Source organism: Vanacampus margaritifer, chromosome 19 (assembly GCF_051991255.1).
Source record: "Vanacampus margaritifer isolate UIUO_Vmar chromosome 19, RoL_Vmar_1.0, whole genome shotgun sequence".
NCBI classification, from domain to species: Eukaryota; Metazoa; Chordata; class Actinopteri; order Syngnathiformes; family Syngnathidae; genus Vanacampus; species Vanacampus margaritifer.
Window position 1 is genome coordinate 1,125,001 of NC_135450.1, and position 23,161 is coordinate 1,148,161.

The 23,161-nt window shown below is 39.9% G+C and overlaps 1 protein-coding gene across 4 annotated transcripts in view; it reads right to left on the reverse strand.

Annotated features, from left to right (window-relative positions):
• Nucleotides 1-23,161, reverse strand: part of mdn1 (midasin AAA ATPase 1) — a 260,821-nt gene that overhangs the window by 159,794 nt on the left and 77,866 nt on the right. For all 4 annotated transcript variants that reach the window (XR_013289379.1, XM_077552191.1, XM_077552190.1 and 1 more), the window contains exons 24-29: nucleotides 21,115-21,293; nucleotides 20,083-20,291; nucleotides 18,314-18,460; nucleotides 1,087-1,228; nucleotides 881-1,015; nucleotides 2-140 (exon numbers count right to left, since the gene is read on the reverse strand). Coding sequence is in view for 3 of the 4 variants with exons in the window: in XM_077552191.1 (XP_077408317.1) it covers nucleotides 2-140; nucleotides 881-1,015; nucleotides 1,087-1,228; nucleotides 18,314-18,460; nucleotides 20,083-20,291; nucleotides 21,115-21,293 (951 nt within the window). In the remaining variant the exon portion in view is untranslated. The remainder of the gene's footprint in view (nucleotide 1; nucleotides 141-880; nucleotides 1,016-1,086; nucleotides 1,229-18,313; nucleotides 18,461-20,082; nucleotides 20,292-21,114; nucleotides 21,294-23,161) is intronic.

A 23,161-nucleotide genomic window follows, 5' to 3' on the forward strand; every position in this document is an offset into this window, starting at 1 on the left:
CCCAGTGTCCCCAACGAGCAGCACAGACTCGCCAAATCGCAGTGCTCTTCCAACTAGCACAGCTAGCCTCCTCATGCTGTGTGTCCATACCACATGGTGAAAATCCTCTGGAACTCCAACAATGCAATCAACAATGGGATCTGTCAATCAGAGGATGGATATGTGACTAAGAATGTAGCCTGCATCCAGCAGGATTAATGCTTTCAACATGCATAGATATACAAGCAAGGAAGTAGTTTGGGATATTTGTCTTTCAGGTGAAATTTTAGGACGAGCCTAAAATGTATTCAAACCTTTACAAGTGACCTTAATGTGACCTTCTCTAAGCTTTTGAATGCACATGTCCAACTGTGAAATGTTTCAGTACTTTTTGCACAAGTTGCTGTTCTATAACCAGGAGCTTAACGGCAAAATTCACAAACAACAATGTCCCACCTGGTGTGGAGACTGGTGTACCTCAAATGGAATAGCCTGCACTTTCTCCAGACCTGAATACTATGGAAAACCTGTAGAGGCTGGAAACTCTGCACCCCCGAAGCTCAGTGATCTGAGGGCTGCCCTTCAAGAAGAGTGGGATGCCATGTCTCAGCAGACAATGAGTCAACTTGTGAACAGCATGAGATGATGTTGTCAAGCTGTGATTGATGTTTAAGGGCACATGACGAGTTATTGAGACATTGCAATTTTTGTGGTGTACCTACTATTGTTAACTTTTGTTTCAATGAATTGTTTGAGATGAGGAAAACACCAGTGCATCCTTCTTCTTAAATGTCCTACTTCCATGATAAATCACTGTAGCATCAGCTTTTTATATTTTCCATAAATTTCACCTGAAAGCCAAATATTGCTAACCTTTTGTGCCTTTATTGGAATTACTCACTAAACTGGCTGTTGACTTGTTTCTGAGAGAACAAGTTTTCTGGGTTCACGATTCTTTTAAAATGCTTCTCCAGGATAGACAGGATTGTGGCCTCCTCCTCAGGCTTTCTAACACGCCCTGCCAGCAACATATACCCTGAACAAGAGAAAAGAAGTGGAAACATAGGCAACAGATGAAGACTACAAAGACATTTCGACAAGCCTTACCGTCATCAGCCAAATGTTGAAGCCAGTCATGAGAGACTTCAGTCTGCTCTTCCAGTCTGTAGCGATCTGCCCAGCGGAAAAGATCCCTGAGGGTAATGAAGCCGTGTTTGCCTGCAAACACAGAAGAGCCTCTGCGCAATGACTGCGGACAGAGAGCATGAATGGAACAAGTGGTCAGGATATATATATATTTTCTAAATAACATTGACACATCCACTTTTCAGGGGCTATACTATTGTCCAATATTGCAGTTTTCCAAGAGGACTTGGCATGTTCATTCATCAACAAACTCCATTTTCAAACAAACAGAAATTCTAAAGGCCTAGATACACCAATCCGACGTCGGCCAAATGTGACCGATACCTACCCCGTGGCGTCGGCCTAGACGTCGGCACGTCGCGTAGAAAAATGACGTAAACACACCAACGATTACGGACCTTCAGCGCATGCGCGAGAAGTAATTCCCCTCTGTACCATCGGCGGCGGTAGTCATTATTCCTTAAGGCAACCGGCAACCTCTTTACGGGGGCGGGATATAAAAACATAAAATAACTGATGTTGACGGCGGCCAGCTGGTGAAGCGAAAACGGGCGCTGAAACAAGCTTTGTCCCCTTCTCGTTCCTTAACGCATGGATGTACTCCGTTGTGGCGTATCCTGGCTGTTACCGATCGTCGGTTCACCCGAAAAGCTTCGGCCGTTGTCCTTCACTCCCCAAAACGTATAAATACGTTTTGGGGAGTGAAGGACAAAGTATTTTTTTACGCTATAGCATACAGAAGACTTTGATGAAGCTTCTGACCTGAAGAGGTTGCTCAAAGCAGTGCTAGTTATTACAAAAAACGGCCAGCAGGTGGCAGCAGAGTATAAGAGATCAGCCGGGGCCATGTTGCAACAAGCTCCTTTTCCCACTGTTTTCAACAGGTTCGTGAATAATGGCGAAACGTAGCTATATTCTAATGCTAATTGCTGCAAAACGGAACAGATACAAATATACTTTTATTTCCTGATGAAAGAAGAGACTAATATATAAAGAAATAGAACACAAAATTATGTGGGCCTTGCAAAAATCAGCCAAAATCCAGTACAACAGACGGAAGCGAAGAGGGTTGCTTCAGTGAAAATGGCTGGGAATAAATGAGTTAAGAACTTGGATGGGTTGTGTTAACAAAAATAACGAAAGAAGGCTTAAAATAGTTTTAGCTGTTACTCAAGCTGTAACTCAAAAGCTGCCACACTCATCGTGGAACTTCGTCTGGGTTTTCTACCGACGACTGCCAGCAAGTTCTGATCCTGATCTTGGATGCTGGATAACAACCAGAAGCAGCATGAGGACAGGCGGGGGAGAGAGAAGTCGGCCCGCACAAGAGTGACACGGAGCGCCAGGGGACCGGAAACGGTGCCACGGAGCTAGCAAGCCGGAGCAAGCAAGCTACAAGCCGGCACGGCACGGGTAAGAGAGTGAACGTGAGCTGGTAAGATCTGGTCGACAAAACAAACTGACAAGATGAGTAATGCAAATCATTACAAAATTATGTTTTCAAAGTCTGTGACAGTCTGCTGTTTATCACAGACAAAATGGAATCTAGAAGGAACAACTTGGTGTTTGACGGGATCCCTGAGGCACTAGGCGAAACTTGGGCTGGAATAGAGGAAAGAATAAAGAAGGTTTTAACTGATAAACCTCAACAAGAAGTGGAAATAGAAAGAGCTCACCGCACCGGAAAATTTGAAGGGGAAAGACCAAGGCCTGTAGTTGTAAAGCTACTGAGTTTTAAAGATCGAGCAAAGATACTACAAGTCAAGCTTCTCAAAGGATCGAGGATTTACATCAATGAGGATAATACAGAGACTGTCAGAAGGAAGAGGAGGGAACTGAATTATGCCTGAGTTGAGAGCAGCTAGAGCGAGAGGAGACATTGCTTAACTGCAACAAAATAAACTGATTATTCAGCCCGGCGCCAGCACACCGAAGCCACTCAGTCAACTAATCATGTGAGGACTCCAACAAGGTAACTCCAAATGACTTACACTCTAGATGACAATAAACAAATCACATTCCTCGATTAGTTATTTAACACAAAGACTGGTGGAACATAATGAACTGGAACTAAATACCTTTCAATACACTGAACACTGTTCACATGACTTGGAAAATGACATTGAGCCAGTAAACAACTTTAACCATAACTTCAACAATAGCTGCAAGTATTACACAGAAGACAAATACAACAATATTGTGGACTTTCAATGATCCATTTTAACAGTAGAAGCTTATATGCTAATTTCAATAACATGAAACAATACATAAGCCATTTTATACATCCTTTTAATATAATTGCAGTAATAATTGCATAATTCGGGACATACACGGACTCTATGTACTTGACTGACATCAAATAACTCCTGTTTATCTTTGTACACAACCTGTATGTCTATCTCAAACAAAGGATGTGTGTAATTTTTGTAGCCACCTAAGTTTAGCTTATTAGTAAGGTTAGCGGATTCAATAACTTTATGATTGCGGTAATGTTTGAAATGTGTTCAGAATGATAAATAAAACATCTGGCTTGTCAATTCTGATCCAAAAATTATCAAATACTATCTCAAAAGCTTGGTCTGCATCATGCGCACGGAAGGGGCGGGGCTACGGCCCGACATCCCACCGCTGACAGTTTTAAAATTAGCGCACGATGGATTTTTTTTTTTCCTGGAACTCTTTTCCTAAACTCTCTTCCCCATGAACTGCTCAAGGACTCTCCCGTTCCTGCAACTCCTCCACCCTCTCTCCACCTCATGTCTGGCCCCATGAACTTTTCCTGATCATCATGAGAAACGTGGTCGCTGAGGGTGACCACACGGCTTCTTCCTTTGAGCCCCGGACTGGAGTCACAACGCGCGTCTCAAAGCACGCATCAAGCAAGGACTCGCAAACACTGCGCATCCCCAAAACGCGCGTGTCTGTTCCAGCCGTGAGTCCGAGGCGTCCCTCAGCGCTCACACAAGGACCTGCCGTGCCTCCATGCCGCGTGTGCACCTGACCAGCAGCCGGAGACTCCCGGGCAGCATTCCAGCATTCAACCGAAGATCGACGCTCGAGTCTCTCCCTCTCCCGTGCGATTGAACCATACCGTGAGTTGCGCCTGCATTGCAATCTAACCATATACTACTGGTGCAATGCTTTTATTCAAACATAAAAGAATTGACAGGTCAAACGTTTCCATCTTTATCCCCCCATCTACCTTTTTCATCTACCCTTTTTTTAATCGTAGTTAGGTTGCAAGTTTTTTTTAAATCTTTGATTCACATTTTTACTTCATTTCATTAATAGGTTAGGCTGTGACTGATACATGTGTGTTTACTAAATAAATTTGTTGTCTAGAAATTCAATTTCTGCCGAATCATTTGTGTTTACAGAGTAATTCTCTTATGAAAGCAAAGAACTCCATGATTAACAAAAGTAGCACCTTCAGAATATGAATACTTGATAATAGGATTCTTATCGTTTATTTTGCTGCAAAGTCAACGTGGTGCCCCAGAGGTTGCTGAGGAAATTACAACTCCCCTCAGTACCGTCTAAATTTCTCATAAGCCATTACGGCAACCCAAATAATCGCTTATAATAATCGTCTTTCCCAGAATTACCAGACCTAGCAGAATCACCACTCACTGTGCAACATTAATAGATAACGTACTCACTAATGACATGGATAATAATATGATGAGTGGAGTATTGATAAATGACATTAGTGACCACTTGCCTATATTCACAATATATGATTGCAAATACACAAAAAATAATCAAGATAACAAAACAATACGGACGAGTCAGGACTGAGGAAGCCATTGAGGCTTTTAAAAATTGCTGAATCAGGACTAGAATTTAGTATACAAAGAAAAATATATAGATAAGGCTTATGATTAATTTCTTAGTACATTTAAACAATTATATGATGCTAAATGTCCAATTAAACAATACAAAATCAAACCAAAACGATGATAATCAATGGATAACATAGGGGCTAATAAATGCCTGCAAAAAGAAAAATACTTAATATAGAGAATTTATGAAATAGAACAGAAGCAGAAAGCAAATATAAGAATTATAAAAATAAATTGACTAGTATTATGAGAATACGTAAAAGAGAATATTATACAAAATTACCAGAAAACAATAGAAACAACATTAAAGGTATTTGGTATACATTAAATGATGTGATTAGGAATGGCACTAGACGGAATAACTATCCACCATATTTTAGAGAAAATGGCATACACATCAACAATATGGTGGATGTTGTAAACAAGTTCAACAGATTTTTTGCAAATGTGGGACCAAATCGAGCAAAAAAAAATACTGATCCTGATACACCAAACAATACAAACACCAACATAATTGAAAGTTAAATGTTTACCAGTCCTGTCAAAGAAAAATAAATAATTAATATTGTTAATAATTGTAAAGATAAAACATCTACTGATTGTGATCAACTTGATATGTAAACAGTGAAAAAGATAGTTATGGGAATTTCTAAACCACTTGCATACATTGCCAACTTATCATTTCTAACGGAGCAATTTCCGAATAAAATGAAAGCAGCAAAAATTATTACAATCTACAAAGCTGGGGACAAATACAAGTTCACAAATTACAGGCCTGTCTCTCTAGTACCACAATTCTCCCAAATTCTTGAAAAAATTTTCAATAACAGGTTAGATAAATTCATAGAAAAACAAAATCAGTATGGATTTAGAACAAAACGGTCAACTGCACTAGCTGTAATAGAACTTACTGAAGAAATTACTTATTCCAAAGAAAGAAACTTACAATAGGACTGTTCGTTGATCTACAAAAAGCATTTGATACTATAAACCATGATATATTGATTAGTAAATTGGAGCGTTGTGGTATTAGAGATAGAGTCTTGAATTGGATCAGAAGTTATTTACAAGAAAGACAAGTTTGTGGAGTTAGGGGAATTTAAATCAAAATGTTTGGACATGATGTGGTGTCCCCCAGGGGTCAGTGCTGGGGCCAAAATTGTTTATATTGTATATTAATGATTTGTGCAATGTGTCTCATTTATTTAAATTTGTGTTATTTGCAGTTGACAACTATTTTAGTTTCTGGTGAGAAAATGCAGCTTATTTAGGATACAATTACCTCCAAATTTAAGAAAGTAAAACATGGTTTGATAAAAACAAGTTATCAATAAATTTAAACAAGACAAAATTAGTTGTGTTTGGTAATGTTAAAATAGGGAACTGCGCAAGATTGCAAGTTGAAGGTGTAGATATATTAAGAGTAAATTAGATTAAGTTCCTGGGGGTAATTGTTGATAATAAAATCTGCTGGAAACCACACATTAAATATATTGGATCCAAACTCTCTAAAAGCATCTCCATTCTGACTAAAGTCAAACATTTTCTCAACCAGAAATCATTACACATTCTGTACTGCTCTCTAGTATTACCATATTTAAATTTTTGTTCATAAGTTTGGGGAAACACAAGACATCATTACAACCTCTGTTGCAAAAGAGAGCTATAAGAGTAGTCCATAATGTAGGATATCTCCACCACACCAATACACTGTTTCTACAATCTAAAACTGTAAAATGATTTGATCTTGAGGAACTTAATACTGTACAATTGGTGTATAAAGCTAGACATAATTTATTGCCGGGCAGTATTGAAAATATGTTTTCAGAGATGGAGGTAGGTTATGGTTTGAGGGGAATTCATAAAGTATTCAAAAACAAGTTTCAAAACAAGTTTTTGTACATCTGTATGTGGAATGAAAATTTGGAACAGGCTGAGTACTGTTTTACAACAATGTCCAAACAAAGACCAGTTCAAAAGGAAATATAAAACTAACATTTTTGAAAAGTATAGGGACAAAGAAATGCTTTTCAGTGAAAAGTAACACTGGTTGATGATATTATTATTATTATTGCATTATTATTAGTATTGCTATTGATAAGGAAAAAATATATAAGTATAAGTAAAAGTATGAGAGTATATGCATAAGGTACACTGTTTACTGTTTCACTATTAATAATTACTATAATAACCTTTGTGAATAATCCAGATGTATTAGCTGTATACTAGCAGTTTTTTTGTTTACTATTCATACCTACTATTTGTGTAACGTATGTTAAAAGGCCTGATAAGTTTATGCTTCTTCCTACTCCTTTTCGAACATGTATGTGTAAATGTGTAGCTCATGACTGGGTGAAACATTGTGAAACTTTATGTTGCTTTCGTTGCTTGAATGTTGGGTTTATTGTTTTGTTCATGTTTTTTATATTTTGTCTTTACACATGCGCTTTTATAATCAGTTTGTTTTTTCTTTATATACACGACAAATTCGGCTTTCAGAAGACCCAGCCTTATGAATTTGGACAAGCTGGGACTGTTACTCGTTGATTTGCTCGGGAAAGACGGGCATGCAGTACAACACTTCGAGATGATTGGACGAAGCAGAATCGTGTGCACGTCTACATAACTTTTGTTTCGACCAATCACGGCAAAGGATGAAAATTTCATCACCGACATGCGACTGTTGCTTTTAAAATGGCGTTGAGTTTATGTTGTCGGTTTTGCAATGTTGATATGTGGATAGAAGAGACTAATTCAGCGAGAACAGAATTAATTGGAGCGTCTACGCGTTTGTCGCCATGTTTGGTTTGTTTCTTCCCACGGCTTCGGTGCGTCTTGTTTTCGTCATAGCTGCATATCCCGCCCTCAAACACAATGTCGCTCTGTGATTGATCTGAACCACCAGCGGTGGAAATCAATGGGAGCGGTACAAGATGGATTCTTTGGAATTTGTGAAGTCACAAATAACGCAAGAATACATCTTGCGAGAGCAAGGTTACTTTGGCATTGCAAATGTGAAAGATTATGGATTGTTTTGAATTCATTTGGACAGAATGTTTACTGATAAAGGCTACTTTTGTCACTGGGTGTGCGTTTAGTCCGCAGAGGCAGTGCAGGGGTGAATCCACTCCCAATAACGTCAAAAAGTACCAACAGCGAGTTCCGGGACGCTTTTACCGGGGAAGGTCATGTCGACGTGAGTTCCTGTGGTTTTCCTCACAGTTACAACTAAATTTTGCTTATATTAGCTTCAAACCCGAGGGAAGTTAAATTGTTTTATTTTCCTTTTTATGGCTCATTACAATCTCAGAGTCAAATAGAATTGTTCATTGAAAGATATCGTCAACAACACTTCGAGCTTGACAACAATGGCGGCTGGAAATGAAGGACCTCTAACGTTGGAGTCGGTGCTTGTAGCGATCCTTAACTGCAAAGAGGACTTATCGAAACAGATTGAAGCTAAAACAAGTAGCATTCAATCCGCGCTGACAAAGATTGAGACTTCGCTGACAACTTTATCGGACCAAGTTGAAGCAATGGAGGGGCGAGTGTCGGCGAATGAGGACAACTTGGCGGACGTGCGCAAACGGCTGGAGAAATCCGAAAAAGAATTGCGTCTTGCAAGAGACAAAATGACTGATCTCGAAAATAGGAGCAGGAGAAACAACCTCATTCACAACATACCGGAGAAAGCTGAAGGCCGTGACGCTACTTCGTTTCTTGAGCGTGTCATTCCAGATATTTTAAGTCTCATTGCTTTCAACCCCCCCATCGTTGTGGAGCGATGTCACAGGCTTGGAAAGCCCGTCGATACGAAGAACAGACCCCTGATAGCGAAGCTTCTCAACTTAAAGCACGAGAAGGTGATCTAGCAAGTCAGGAAGATGAAGGAGGTGTTTTTGGAGAATAGGAGAATCTACATTCCTCCTGACTTCAGCCCCGAGACAAGGAAAAGTCGGGATGCCTTCCAGGTTGTGAAAAAACGCCTGTGAGAGAAAGGTATCACAGATTACCGTTTGTTTCATCCTGCTAAACTACGTGTCAACCAGAACCTTCTGGTTCCACTCTCGGGCCGAAGTTCATGACTATCTGAACAATCAGGACGATTAAATGTTCCACTTTCACGCATGAGCCTAGAAAACGTTTAAGCGGGAGAGTGAAGTTTTTCCATTTGAATGGTAATACATTGTATTCCTGCCTATTGACAGCTTTGGTCTAGTTGTTTTTTGTGATCAACATCCCGTTTGTCCATTTTTTATCCCCCTCCTAGTTGAGTACGTGTGTGCGTGTGTTTGCGTGCATGCGTGTGTGTATGTGTATATGTGTTAGTTATCTGGTTTATAATGTTAACACTATGATGTTAGGCTGAGTGTGTAAAGTTTAATAGATGAGGAGAAGCAAATAACCTACGTTTTATTTGGTGCTGTACCACAAATTTGATTTAATGACCTTTTTACTTGGTGGCAAACATTTTGGATTTCACTTTTTTGTTCTATACTGTATAGAACACAAGTATTGTGTTGATTTGTTTAGAGCTTAGGTGTCAAACTCCGGTCCTCGAGGGCCGGATTAGTGCAGGTTCTGGATGTTTCCCTTCTCCAACCCAGCTGATATATGATCAGCTCATCAGCAACCTCTGCATACGCCTGATAACGATCCTACTGATTGGAATCAGCTTGTTTTGGAAGGGGGAAACCTCTAAAACCTGCAGGACTGGGCCCTCGAGGACCGGAGTTTGACACTTATGGTTGAGAGCTTTTCCCCCCTATAGTTCTTGAGGTTATTATATTATAGATAATGTATGTAACTGTTGAGGTAAACCTGCTCTAAGAAAGAGTAACCCATTTGACGTTTTAATTTTTTTCATTAGTTTTTTATTGATGTTTAGGTTTTTTATTTTATTTTTGGGCTTCTTTGGGAGTTTTGAATGGTTACCACTTCTACCTCTCTTTTTTCTTACAAAGCTATGACACTATATCTGGGACAAACCTGCTGGTTACATCACATTATAGTGGGTACCTGTGGTGCTTTGCTTCTGTTTCTGACTGGATCGATTCTAACATAACTGTTTTTCTTTTCTTTAAATGGCTAACAAATTAAATTTTGTTGCTTGGAATGTTAGAAGGATTTATTCTCCGGTCAAGAGGAAGAAAATCATAACTTACTTGAAAAAGTTATCCACAGGGGTCGCATTTATTCAAGAGACTCATCTTACTGATATGGAGCATAAGAAACTTAAGAGGACTGGATTGGCCATGTATTTTTTTCTTCCTATACTTCAAGTGCGAGGCGTGTTGCTGTGCTTAACAAAAACATCATGTTTAAATTGAACTCGGTTGAAAAATAAGCAAAGGAGGTTTTTGCTCATAGATTGTGTTTTAAACACTAACAGGGTTACGCTAGTAAATATTTATGGTCCTAATAATGACGATCCTGTTTTTTTCAATAATCTATTCTTGAAACTTGCCACGATTGAGGGTCACTATTTGGTAGGTGGGGACTTTAACTTGGTGTTATCGCCGAAGATGGACCGGTCACATTCAAAAACACTTACACCATCTAAAGCAGCCTCTGTACTGAACCAGGGCATGAATGAGTAGGGGTTTGTGACACTTGGCGTGCCCTTAATCCTAATGGAAAGGAATTTTCCTTCTATTCAAATGTCCATGCTAGTTATAGTCGGATTTATATGTTTTTGACTCCACAAAATATGATTTCCAAGATACTATGTTGTTGTCATTTCATAATCATAATCCACTTAACTCTTTGACTGCCAAAAACGTTAAATAACGTTTAGTAAAATCCTACGGAGGAGCGCCAAAAACGTTAAAAGACGGTCACCAAGTTTTTTTTTGGGGGGGGGGGTGGAGGAAAGCCTTGGCCAGCTGTGCTGAAAGTATCAAGCAGATCTAGTTAGTATAATGACTATTTTTGGCCCCTAGATGGCAGCGATGACTCTCTTTGGACAAGATCGGGTAGGCGTCAGTAGTAGAAGACGTGAGGCGGAGCTAGAGTGTTGAGGGGACAATGGCTGAGAAAGCGAAAATGGCGACCGGTGGCAAGCAGCTCACGCTTGATCGGTTTTCTTAAAGAAGAGAAGCATCAACCAGTGCTAAAGAGCACATTGATGACGACGATGATGATGATGGTGACTACGAGGTTGACGCCGAAGTTGGAAGCGTTGACGCGGCGGCTATGATCACGTCATTAAGCCTCACCGGCTAGCGATGCTAACGCCGGAAAACGCGGAGCACAACCGAGCACTTCTGCTCAGGCGGACGTTAAATCGGACGACGAAGAGTGCCCCGAGTCCAATGCATATTCATCGGAGGAGTGGGCACTGGTTCTGGACTACGATGCCACCATGAATGGAGCGGATAAGATGGATCAGAACATCTCTTACCACCCGGTATAGGAACTGAAGGACATGAGGAAGCCAGACGTAACACCACCGTAACGTCACCGTATCATCATCCTGAGAGTAGACTTGATGGCAACATGGCCAAACACACACTGCAGTATATACTTGCTATTCACCAGAAAAAAAAGCCAGCAAAAAAGTGTAGCGTCTGCAATCGCAGTGAAACTAATCTGTTGTGCAAATCCTGCTGCGTCCCATTGCACGCAGGGGAGTGTTACAAAAAGAAAAACTGTATTTGAAACATCCACACAATTGTAAATAGTACCACGGTTGCACACATTTGTAGATAGTTTGCCAAATTGTTACACTGTTGAATATAAATAAACGTATTTTGCTATCAAAAAACACTTTTTCATTGTTGGTGGTAGTGTTTAACAGAAGTAAAGCACTGTTTAGGTGTTTGTGGCATCATTCATGGACAAAAAAAAGGTGTCAAATTCACTAGAGTGCATGAAATAATATCGTTTCACAAAAAGCTTGATTTCTCCGTATTTTGTTTCAAGACACAGCATTTGGATGAAACTAACCATTTTCTATTGTTGATTACTGAATAACGGAATAAGGTAGAAACAAACTTTTTTTTCTGATGAAAGATGAGAGTCCAATCTTTCATTTGGTAGTAAGTGTGTTTCCATAGTCCAAACACAAAATTTTCTGTGGACCTTGAAAGATGGTTAATGCTTAAATCGGCTGGCACCCACGGCATCCCTTTTCTGAAAACGTCTGGCAGTCAAAGAGTTAAATTGACATGGAAATTGGAGTTTTCCCAACCTGTTTCATTTAGATGGAGATTTAAGACTTATGTTGAACGATCCAGAGTTTGTGTCTTTTATGAACGCACAGATTGATGAATATCTTGAGACTAATCTCAATGCCGCTTCTCACGCGACTGTTTCGGAAGCGCTTAAGGTATTTATGAGAGGCAGTATTATGTCATACAGTGCATATAACATGAGAAAAAAGGGGGAAATTATTACAATTGGGTGACGATATTAAACTATTGGAATGACAGCACTCTCAGACTGCAAGTGTGAATACTTTTAATACTTTGTCGTCAAAACTGATTCAGTATAACAACTTGTGTACCAATAAAGCTGAGGCTGCTATAGCTAGGACCAAATATCATTATTATGACTATGGCAACAAGACGGGCAAACTTCTTGCTTGGCAGATTAAGAATGAAGATTCTGACAGTCATTCCCACTATTGTCACGGATGAAGGCAAAGTACTAAATGGTACAAAAGAGATTAATGAAGAATTTAAACAATTATATGAAAAATTGTGTAAGTCTGATCATAACATTAAAGATGCTGTGAATCAGTTTCTGGAGACTATCCCTCTCCCTCAAATTTGTATTCAGGATAGTGAAGGGCTGGACATGGATATGAGAGGGAGGTACTCTTATCGTTGAAAACTGCAAAATACAAAGGCTCCGGGTCTTGACGGCTACCCAGTTGAGTTTTATAAGACTTTTTCAGATAAATTGCTGTCACCATTGACAAATATGATTAAGGAAGCCATGGAGTGTCAAACTTTGCCACCTACTCTTGAATTAGCAACTATAACGTTGCTGCCTAAACCTGACTCTTACCGCCCTCCAAATTTATTAAATGTAGATTAAAAGATAGCTCTAAATTGATTGCTACCAGATTGGAAGTCGTCTTGCCTAAAATAATTAATCCTGACCAGACAGGATTTATTAAGAAAAGGCAAGGCTCTGACAATGTTCACCGACTGTTTCATGTTATTGAGGAAAGTCAAAGATTATTGGATCCTACTTTGATATGATCAATGGATGCTGAAAAAGCTTCCGATAGGATTGAACCTACTTTTCTATTTTGGACTCTTGAAAAAATTAATTTTGGCAGTAAATTATGCAATACATCGAAACACTTTTTAATGCTCCAAAGGCTCAAATACTGACTAATGGTTTGGCTGTGGACCGGTGGGGTGCCTGGCGGGCCTGCAGTGCCCTGTCCTGCTGCGTTGCCTGGCGGACCTGCAGTGCCCTGTCCTGCTGCGTTGGGTTGGGGGCGCGGGCCGTGTTGGGGTGGGCGGCGCTCCTGCTCCTGGGTTTGCTCTCCGGCCGGTGGCCCCTGTGGGACCCGGGGGTTGTCCCTTGGCGCTGCCGTGGCCTGAGGGCCCTGAGGTGTTGCGCTTGCTCTGTCCTGGCAGGGGTCGACAGCTCCCCTCTTTGGTGGAGATTTTCATGCATGCCAGATCCACCACACCAGCATCTATCGAAACTCAGACACAATCTGCTTCTTCCTCTGGTCGTTGAATCGGTGGAGGCTGGTGTCTGTGGATCTCACTCTGCTTTGTCTGTACTTCCTTCCTTTCCTCAGTCTCTCCTTTGGTCTCTTGAGGTCTCCCTGATTTGTTGGAATTTAGATGTTTCTGGGGTTTGTGAAGGACTCTGGTTGGTGGCCCGGTGGGTGGTGTCTGGTCGGTGCTGGATTTCACTTTCCTTTCTTTGGTCCTTCCTCGGGTCTCTTAACGGCCTCACGACTCTGGCTGGATTCTGAAGTGTTCAGTTTAGGTGAACGGTATGGGATTTTTAAATAGGTTTTAGGTGAACTAATGAATACACACTCACACGCACATGCACATACAAAATAAAAATTAATTAAAAAATTAAATTAAATTAAAATAAAAAAAAAAAAAAAAAAAAAAAGAAAGCAATGATGATGACATGTCAAATCGGTAAAATTACCGAATGAACAATACTGAGCTCTCCAGAAAAAAAAAAAGACACGTTCTTAATTTCTAGAGGCTTTAGAAAAGGTTGTTGCGTCTCACCTTTGTTATTTTCAATTGCTATAGAGCCATTAATAAAATAAAATAAAATGTCTTTATACTGTCACAATGTTTTGATATATGTGACTAACTTGGCCAATTCAGTCCCTCCACTTCTCCAGTGCTTACAAGAGTATAGTGACGCTTCCAGTTACAAGATAAATATGAGTAAGAGTGAAGTTCTTCCTTTTAACACACATGACATTGATGTTAGATCACTTGTACATCCACTGAAAATGTGTCCAAATGTGTTTAAATACTTAGGAGTGAATATAAGAACAGACATGGCGCTGGATGGACTTGCCTTTGTCCTTAATAGACAGAGTGAAGGTTGTCAAGATGAATATGTTGCCTACATTTATGTATTTGTTTCATTGCATTCCACTGACAGTACCTAAGAGGTTTTTCCAGCGAGCTTAACAAGGTAATAATTCTTTTTTGTGGTGCAATAAAACTCCTCGTGTCAAAATGAGTACTCTTCAAGCCCCTTAACGTCACGGGACGCCTCAACTTACCGAACTTTAGATATTATTATTTGGCTTCACAGTTCCGTCCTTTGTGGATATGGCTGCACCCTGGGGATAATGATTCTAGATGGCTGGATATTGAGGTGGCATTGGGTTGTACTCCCCTTAGGCACTACTGTTTTTGGGCTCAAAGAAAAACCTCTCCTTTACTAAGAACCCTATCATATTGTGTACGTTCGAGGCATGGCTGGAGGCACATAAACTGCTTGGCATAGACACCTCCCTAATGAGAAAGACACCCTTGGGGCTTAACCCTAACATTCCTCGACTCATTGTGGATGGCACACTAAAGATATGGATGACTAATGGCATCAAGACTGTGGGAGACCTGTACTGCAGTAATGTTTTCTCTGGTTTTCGACAACTTTCTGACAAATTCAAACTGCAAACTCACGAACTTTTCAAATATTTGCAAATTAGGGATTGGATTCGAAAGAACTCAACACTGTATCCCTCTATTCCAAATCTATCACCTTTGGAAGATCATCTGTTTAGCATGAAAGTAACTTACTTACTTACTCTGTATATAGTATATTGATTTGTAATCTGCTTATTTATAACAAGCTGTTGTCTAAACGCAAGTGAGAGACGGATTTTGGAATGCGTTTAAGAGGATACAAGATGGCAAAATTTGATAAGTCAATCTCAGACAGTTTTAATTTCCACAAAACACAGGTTAATGCAATTTAATATTGTCCATAGGACATATTTTACACCTTTGAGTCTCCATTAAATTAATGGGAATATTTCAGCAATGTGTCAGAGATGTAAGGTGGTAGAAGGTGACCTGTTACATGTGTTATGGGAATGTTCATATTTGAGAGATTACTGGTCTTATATTGTGTACACAGTGTCAAAGCTCATTGATTTTGACATACCTGATGATCCTAGGATTTGGTTGTTGGGTGACGTTAACTTGCTTAATGTGACCTTTCATAAAAAATACCTGTTGTTGCTTGTACTTGTCAATTGGAAATCTGAAAAGTCACCTTCACAGAGTCACTGGCTGAATGAACTCAAAAACTGTATTTTGGCAGTTCCTGACTGAAAAATGGCTGATACCAGTATCGATATCCATCCGAAGTACCGGTATCGGCCCTATATTGATACCTGGTATTGCTACTCGCCTATCCCTACTTAAAACATTAAATTGATTACTTACAAATATCTAACCAAGTTTTTAATGGCGTCTACAAAGACCCGCCAAAAAATACCAGATATCCGCAAAGCGTGTCTGTCCCCAGAAAGGATGAAAAACTGCGCAAGGCATAACGGTTAACATGGCGTTGTGCATCGATGCTTTTATTTTTTACATCGATGCATATTTTAAGCAGTTTACATTGATATTAAATCGATTTTCGATGCATCGTTACAACCCTACAAAGAGCCCTGACTTTTTAACTGTGAATCAGCTTGTATCTTCCTTTAGTGTGAAGTGTTTGGGGCGAACACTCCATAGTTTCTTAGGGATAAGGGTGGCAGGGAGGAGTGGCGCCTTCAACACAGCATACCAGGGGTAAACAATGTCAGCTTATTAAAATAATCAAATTTACTGATTTATAAAATACATTAAACCCATATTTAACACAACTGAGATGTGTGGCCCGTTCGAAAAATTAATTGCTCACCTCTGACATGGGACCCTATAAACAGATAGCTAGCTTACTACACTTCTCTAGGACAGCGGTCCAGTACCAAATCATTTTTCACACCAAAAACAAAGCTTTTGCGTGAGCACACATTTTGACAGACTGTCGGTACCATGACATAACAGTCTCGCCATCAGCTCACCTATGAGGCGCTTGGCCACCATCTCACGGTGAATGTAGTCATTTGCACCAGAGCCATTAGTCAAGCCGTCACTGTAACAACTGTTGATAGGCTACGCAGCGTTAGAACCAGCTTCAAAATAAAAGCATAACAAGTAGGACTATAAGGCTTCTATTTTGAGGTTGGCTCTCGTAAGCAATCGTGGCGACTTGACTTTACTTGGAATTTAAGGTAGGGATGTCCTGATAACGTGATCGGAAATCAGATCCGATCACGTGATTTTCAGCTGATCCGCTATCGGGCGTAAAAGAATGGACATTTAAATTTTAATCCAAACGTGCAAATATCTTAATTATATTACGTTTCCGTTTTCTTTGTTCCATTTAGTTTATTTAGTAGTGTAGTTGGTGACAGTAAGAGCCGCAGGCATGCACCCACGTGCGCACACAGACAACTCCTCACGCTGTGATCTCCTGTATGGCGAGAAATTTGTCTCAAAATTATTCACACAAATAAATTCGTGATTTACACGTGTTTTGGAGATCCATAAATACATCCGTGATTTTCACGTGTTTTTCAGATGCACAATTATTTTTGTGATTTTCACGTGTTATTGAGATCCACAAACATTTTCTTCATTTTCACGTAATTTTCAGATCCAGATTGTGTGTGCATTTTCCATGACTTATGCTTGAGAGTTGTCGAATGAACGTTTGTGGATCGGCGCGCACGTGCATTTATTTTTGAGACAAACATCATGCTGTTTCGAGACACACACATATTCACGTGTCTCTAAAGCCTGTTCCTCCTCCGTCCATGGGAAGGCAGTGTTGCTGTCTTTATCTGACCTTCCATTAAGTGTTTATTTTACATAGGTCGGGAAACAAAATGCAACCTTAGTTTGTTTCCCTTGAGCTTGTTTTGCCTTCACTCGAAAGACACTCTTCTTCTACTGTTAAATTTTCTTCTACTTAGCTTAAGCAGCGGAATGGATCTTTAGAGCCTCGTTACAGTGTTCTCGCTCAAAACGGCTATCTCATGCCGGTCGCCACATCCATCCATTCATGCAAAAGCAATGAAATAGAGATTTTAGCCCTACTATGGTTAGCATTAGCGCTAGCTCGTCGTCCTTTTCTTAAGGCATGTTCTGGCCCTTCTATGTTTAAAATCCAAGCTAATCGTCAGATGAAGGGGAACGTAATATGCTTGTGAAGCGAGTCAATATGTGGAGGAACTCAATGTGTGCCTCAATACTAAGTGTTATTAGAGTGTTGGTTGTTTATATGCATTGCTGTTATGTACAAAAGCCCAATATTGTGCTTTTTTTTTTTTTTTAGTATGAGCTTTTTTTCTTCCTTTTTTTTTACAATATTGTAACCTTTTAATGCCGCCAACCTCCCCACAATATTGTAAAAATTATCATATTGTGAGCTTCATATCGTGATGTTTGGATATCGTTACATCCCTACTTGTGAGTGCCGACTCTTGACAGTAGAGGCAAGAAGTAGCGCGAATGAATGTTACTGACATGTAAACAAACGTGCCCATTTTGTTGTCATCGATCGCTATGACGCAAATGGGTTGTTTCTTCATGGTTTGTTTTACTGTCGGTTGGCAAATAGATAAGTACATTACTGCCACCTGGTTTTGGAGTGGGGATACTGCAATGAAGTTGCGTATTCGTTGTCTGAATGTATGCACCGAACCGTAACGTCCAAAACGAGACGGTTCGAGACAAATACATAAACCGTTACACACTTATTATTATTATAATTATCAATATCATTATTATTATTATTCAAATTTTAATCCACCCCAAAAACAGACATACCTGTAAATCTGTCATGACTTTGACTAGTTTGGTACAGTATGATGGGGGCATACTGCTCCTCTGATGGAGAATGGTCTCCAGCTCTGTGCTCGGCAACTCATCAAAGTGCAGCTCCACAAAGCGGTTCCTGAATGCTCTGGAGAGTACCTGTAGGTAGAGTGAAACATTTTTAAAAATCAGTTCCTAATCAGTCCATCCATTTCATCAAAAAGTTTCTGGGGATCCTTAAGCATTATCAAGCCAACGGGGAGACATACTCTCCATTTTTTCTTAATATCACTTTAATTATGGATTGGCTTCAACAAAAAGTGCTCTGTTCTGATGTTTTTTTACACATGAGACCGCAATAACATTGTCCCATATTAACTTTATTTCTCCCCTCACCATTCCGTGTGTCAGTCTCTTTTTTTTTTTTTTACTTACTATATTATCACGACCATAAGGCACACTTAAAAGTCTTAAATTTTCTCAAAAACCGATGGCGCGTCTAATAATAAGGTGCGCCTTTTGTGTGCACCGAGTTCCAAAATAGATAAATAATGTTGTGCGACTACAGTAAGTGCTTGATACATTGCTTATATACAGGAAATGCGGACCTGGGTGAAGATAGGCAGGAATTATGAGAACGTGAAAGACTCAACTGAAAAAATATGGCATGCGGACGTTCAAGACACGCCGGTGTTGTGCCAAAACTCACCGTCATAAATTGTATCCCCTGCTGCGGGATCTTATAGCTTTTTACTAGGAGGAAGTGGAGATTCTTCGAAAAGGTTCCTTGTAAACAATTTATTACGGGTATACTTTGGCAAAACATCGCACGAGAGTGAACCTGCCGTGTTTGATGGAGAACTTATCCAGGTGTTCATTTTGGTTAGAGAAGATGAGCACTTTTGAGGGATTTGTGGATGAGGATTGTTCAAAAGTAATGTGAGTACATTGTTAAATATTTCAATAAAGTACCCTGTTTTGCTCCCACTGCCTTCTTAAAAACATACGCTACCATGCAAAACATATGCTAGTATGCTTACTAGAGCATGTGTTAGCATGAAAACATGCTACCATAGGTTTTAAGATAGCAAAAGTTTTACCATGTCTGCGCCCAGTAATACAGTACGCCTTATGTGTGTGTTAAATACAGAAATAGCACACGTAACTGCGCCTTTTAATATGGTGCGCCTTATGGTCATGAAAATATGGTAACTTTTTAAACTTTTTTAACTAATGTGTGTCCGTTTCTCTGATCTGCTTGTGCTGCCAATGCATGCGATATAGTAGGTAGTATGTTCTCGACGCGGGGATGAACTGTAATTTAGTGATGACGAAGGCGTGGTTGAAATAATGACGACGGACTGACGGACTGGCTGACGGTCCTAAAATAGCAGTGTCAAACTGTAATTTAGTGGTGACGGAAGCTCAGTTACCATAACGATGACAGAGTGACGGACTGACTATGACAGATTTGGTTGGCTTGAAATAATGACCGACTGATGACGGAATAAAGGCCTGGCTGCTAACGAATGATGGACTGGCAAAATTTTGTTTATTATGTGGTATGTGTGCTGATGTGGATTCAAAATCCCACACTGAGAGAATTCATTCTTTTTCCATTTTTTGTCTGCTTTTTTGTGTTGTGCTAATGCAAACAAAATAAATAATGTGAGTACCAAAGAATAAGTAATTACTACAATTTTCTGGGAGAAGTGTTGCATTATCTGTCAGAAGCACAATGATTTTGTCCATGATTTTGAGTATTGTCTTGAAGGGAATACCTTTCTACCCCCATAGAGACCAGGGGGGTTCTGGGTAGCAAACAGCATGAATCTTGGGTGAGCCTTAATGACTTCCTGTGTCTCCACCACGAAAATCTCCCTGTTGTCATCTAGCAGTCTGTTGAGGGCCTCAAGAACATCAGTGGGGGCCAGGTTCAATTCATCAAGGATGATCCAGTAACCTTTCCTCATGGCATCGATGAGAATGCCTGCAAAAGATCCAAGTGTTGCCTCATTTTCCGCGGGTGATACGTTCCACGCCCCCCTGCGATAGGTGAATTTCTGCGAAGTAGGGGTAGTTAAAATAAGAACAAAAGCCCCCCCCCCCAATAATGGTAATACTGTCTGTCACCTAAATTAGCTCTTCCCGAATTGCGTAAACGAGCAGACGCTTCGAAGTTAATTACCTTCAATTAACATCTGCAAGTGCACGTGTGCACAGTAGCAAAACAAAAGTAGTGTTTAAGTCAAAGTAATGCTTGAAATGTATGCTTTTACAAAAAGCTCTCTCTCATTGTTTTTGCCAGGAATGTGAATATTGACGAAAACTTTGCTATATTCTGATAATAATTGCTGCATAACAGAAACCGACACAAATATGCGTTTTTCCTGATGAAAGAAGAGACTCTAATCTTTCTTTTGGTGTAGGTTCCATGTTTTTATAGCAATAGAACAATATTCTGTGGGCCTTGCAAAATCAGTCAAAATCCAGTAAAACAGCGAAGGAGGTTGCTCCAGTGAAAACGGCTGGGAGTGAATGAGTTAGCGGTTTTAATTTGCTGCTGAGTTGCAAATAACTCACATTTTGCGTCCGCTACCCTATTGAGCTTTTGAAACAAAGTTGATCAAGTAGTCACAGACGGAAAACAGAAAAGATTGGTTATTGTGGTTACTTTTTAACAAGTTAGGACAATGAGTGAGATACCAGTAGTAGGTCTGAAAAAAAGAGTAAATAATATCAGCAGTTATCTCTTTAAGTAAGTCCAAAGAGCGACTTTCCATCAACACAAAATATCGTAAAACAGCTCTTACCCTCTGTGAACACTAGTTTGCCTTTGTCATCTGAGGCGTAGCATCCTATATACTCCTGGATGTCTGTGTGCTCGTGGTTGTTGATTCTAACACAATGGTTACCAGTCGCTGTAGCCAGCCAGTGGATTAGACTTGTCTTCCCCACAGATGTTTCCCCCTGGATCAGCACCGGATAAGTTCTGTGATGGATGAAACATAAGTAAACAATTTTTTTTGCCAGTTCAGTATGAAGTACTGTAATGTTAGAACGCATAATATTTCATTCACAACATTACACAACACTATTTGTTTCCAATCAGTAAGGAATAATTTCTCAAAAGTTGTGAAGGGAGGAAAATGAACACAATCTTTTAGCTCTTTTTTTTTTGCACATTCAGTGTTTAGATCAAATTGTGCTGAATTATACAGCATCATGATGAGTTATATTTGTATCATATTGCATCGTAGCTGTAGCTAAAGTATCTTTATGGTTCATTCAGAATAGATCTAAAATGTCCCCAATCGATTTAATTAATTTATCTTATACTGTGCTGCCTCTGTTTGTGTGTGTGCCGTTATTAGGAACGCTGTTCTTGTTGAGGGCAGTGTGGTTCAGCGCGTTCAGACACACTCATGTAGTTACCAACCACATTAAAGTAGAAGAAAAATGTTATGATCAATTTATGCCAATAAAAGTTGGTTCTGGTGTATGGAAGGTGTGAATGTTTGGTGGTGGTCGGAGGGCCGTCGGCGCACAATGGCAGCCTGCCCCAGGGCAGCTGTGGCTACAGTACTTAAGTAGCTAACCACCACCACAGTGTGAATGTGTGAGTGCATGAATAATGTATCCAGTCCATTACAAAGCGTCTTTGAGTGTCTAGAAAAGCGCTATACAAATCTGATGCATTATTATTATTATATGCCTGAGAGTAATGTTAAGCGTTTTTGTATTGTATTTTTTTTTTTTTAATGAATAGTCGTTTTTGAGTGATAAAAGTGCCACAAGTAGCGCGCTAATTTGCATTAGTGAGTCAATGGCGCTTTCCATTGTGCATTATCCTTGAGCTAGCTACATTCGGGAAACAAGCAAAACAAAGTGTGTTTGCATTTAAGTGTACATACACTGTGTGTAATTATCTTTGTTTTGTGTGTTTAGTTTTCCAGTTAACCTCAACTGGAGTGTAATAAACGGCTTAAAACCAGCATCATTTGGGATCTTTTTGAGGGACTGTACTCCATCTGCACAGGGAGGGCATTATATATACTATAAAAGCTAACATGTATTTATTGAAAATCATGCGTTGTAACCGCGGCAGGGGACAAAATTATTTTACAGGGATAAGTACTTTGGCACAACACCGGCACTACTGAGCGTCTGAATGCTGTCTTCTTTCAGTTGTCTTTCGTGCTCTCATCATTTCTACTCGTCCAACCTCATCCAGGTCCGTCTGCCTTTCCTGTATATAAGAAATGTGGCGGGAATTGCTCCCAGCCGCCCACACAGTTAAGCAGAGCGCTTACCGAAGTTGCACGACAACATTTGATTTTGGAACTCTGTGCACACACAAGGTGTACCTTATTATTAGGCGCACTGTCGACTTTTGAGAAAATTTAAGGCTTTTTAATTGTGCCTTATGGTTGTGAAAATACGGTAAAACATTGAAAAATACATTTTTCCTCTAGCTGTCGTCTGAACATGACATCACCTGTGCTGAAGAAATAGGTAACGACCAATCACGACTCACCTGTTTTCTGGGTTTGGTCAGCAAACCGAGCCATGATTCGTCGTGACCTGTTTCCTCAGCACAGGTGATGTCAACTTCAGTCGACAGCAAGTGGCAAAATCAGTTTTTAAAGAAATTAATTGTTCATGAAAAATTATATTAAGTTATCACATTAATTACAGACAAAATATCTTCTTACTGTTGAAAATGAGTCAAGTAGCCCTTTTTTCCCCATCACGAGCTACTTTTAGAAAAGGGAAAAAACAGCAAGCTACTCACTCATATTTCACATTTATTTTATAGCCAAATTGGTGCCTTTACTTCAAACACAACAAATCAACAGT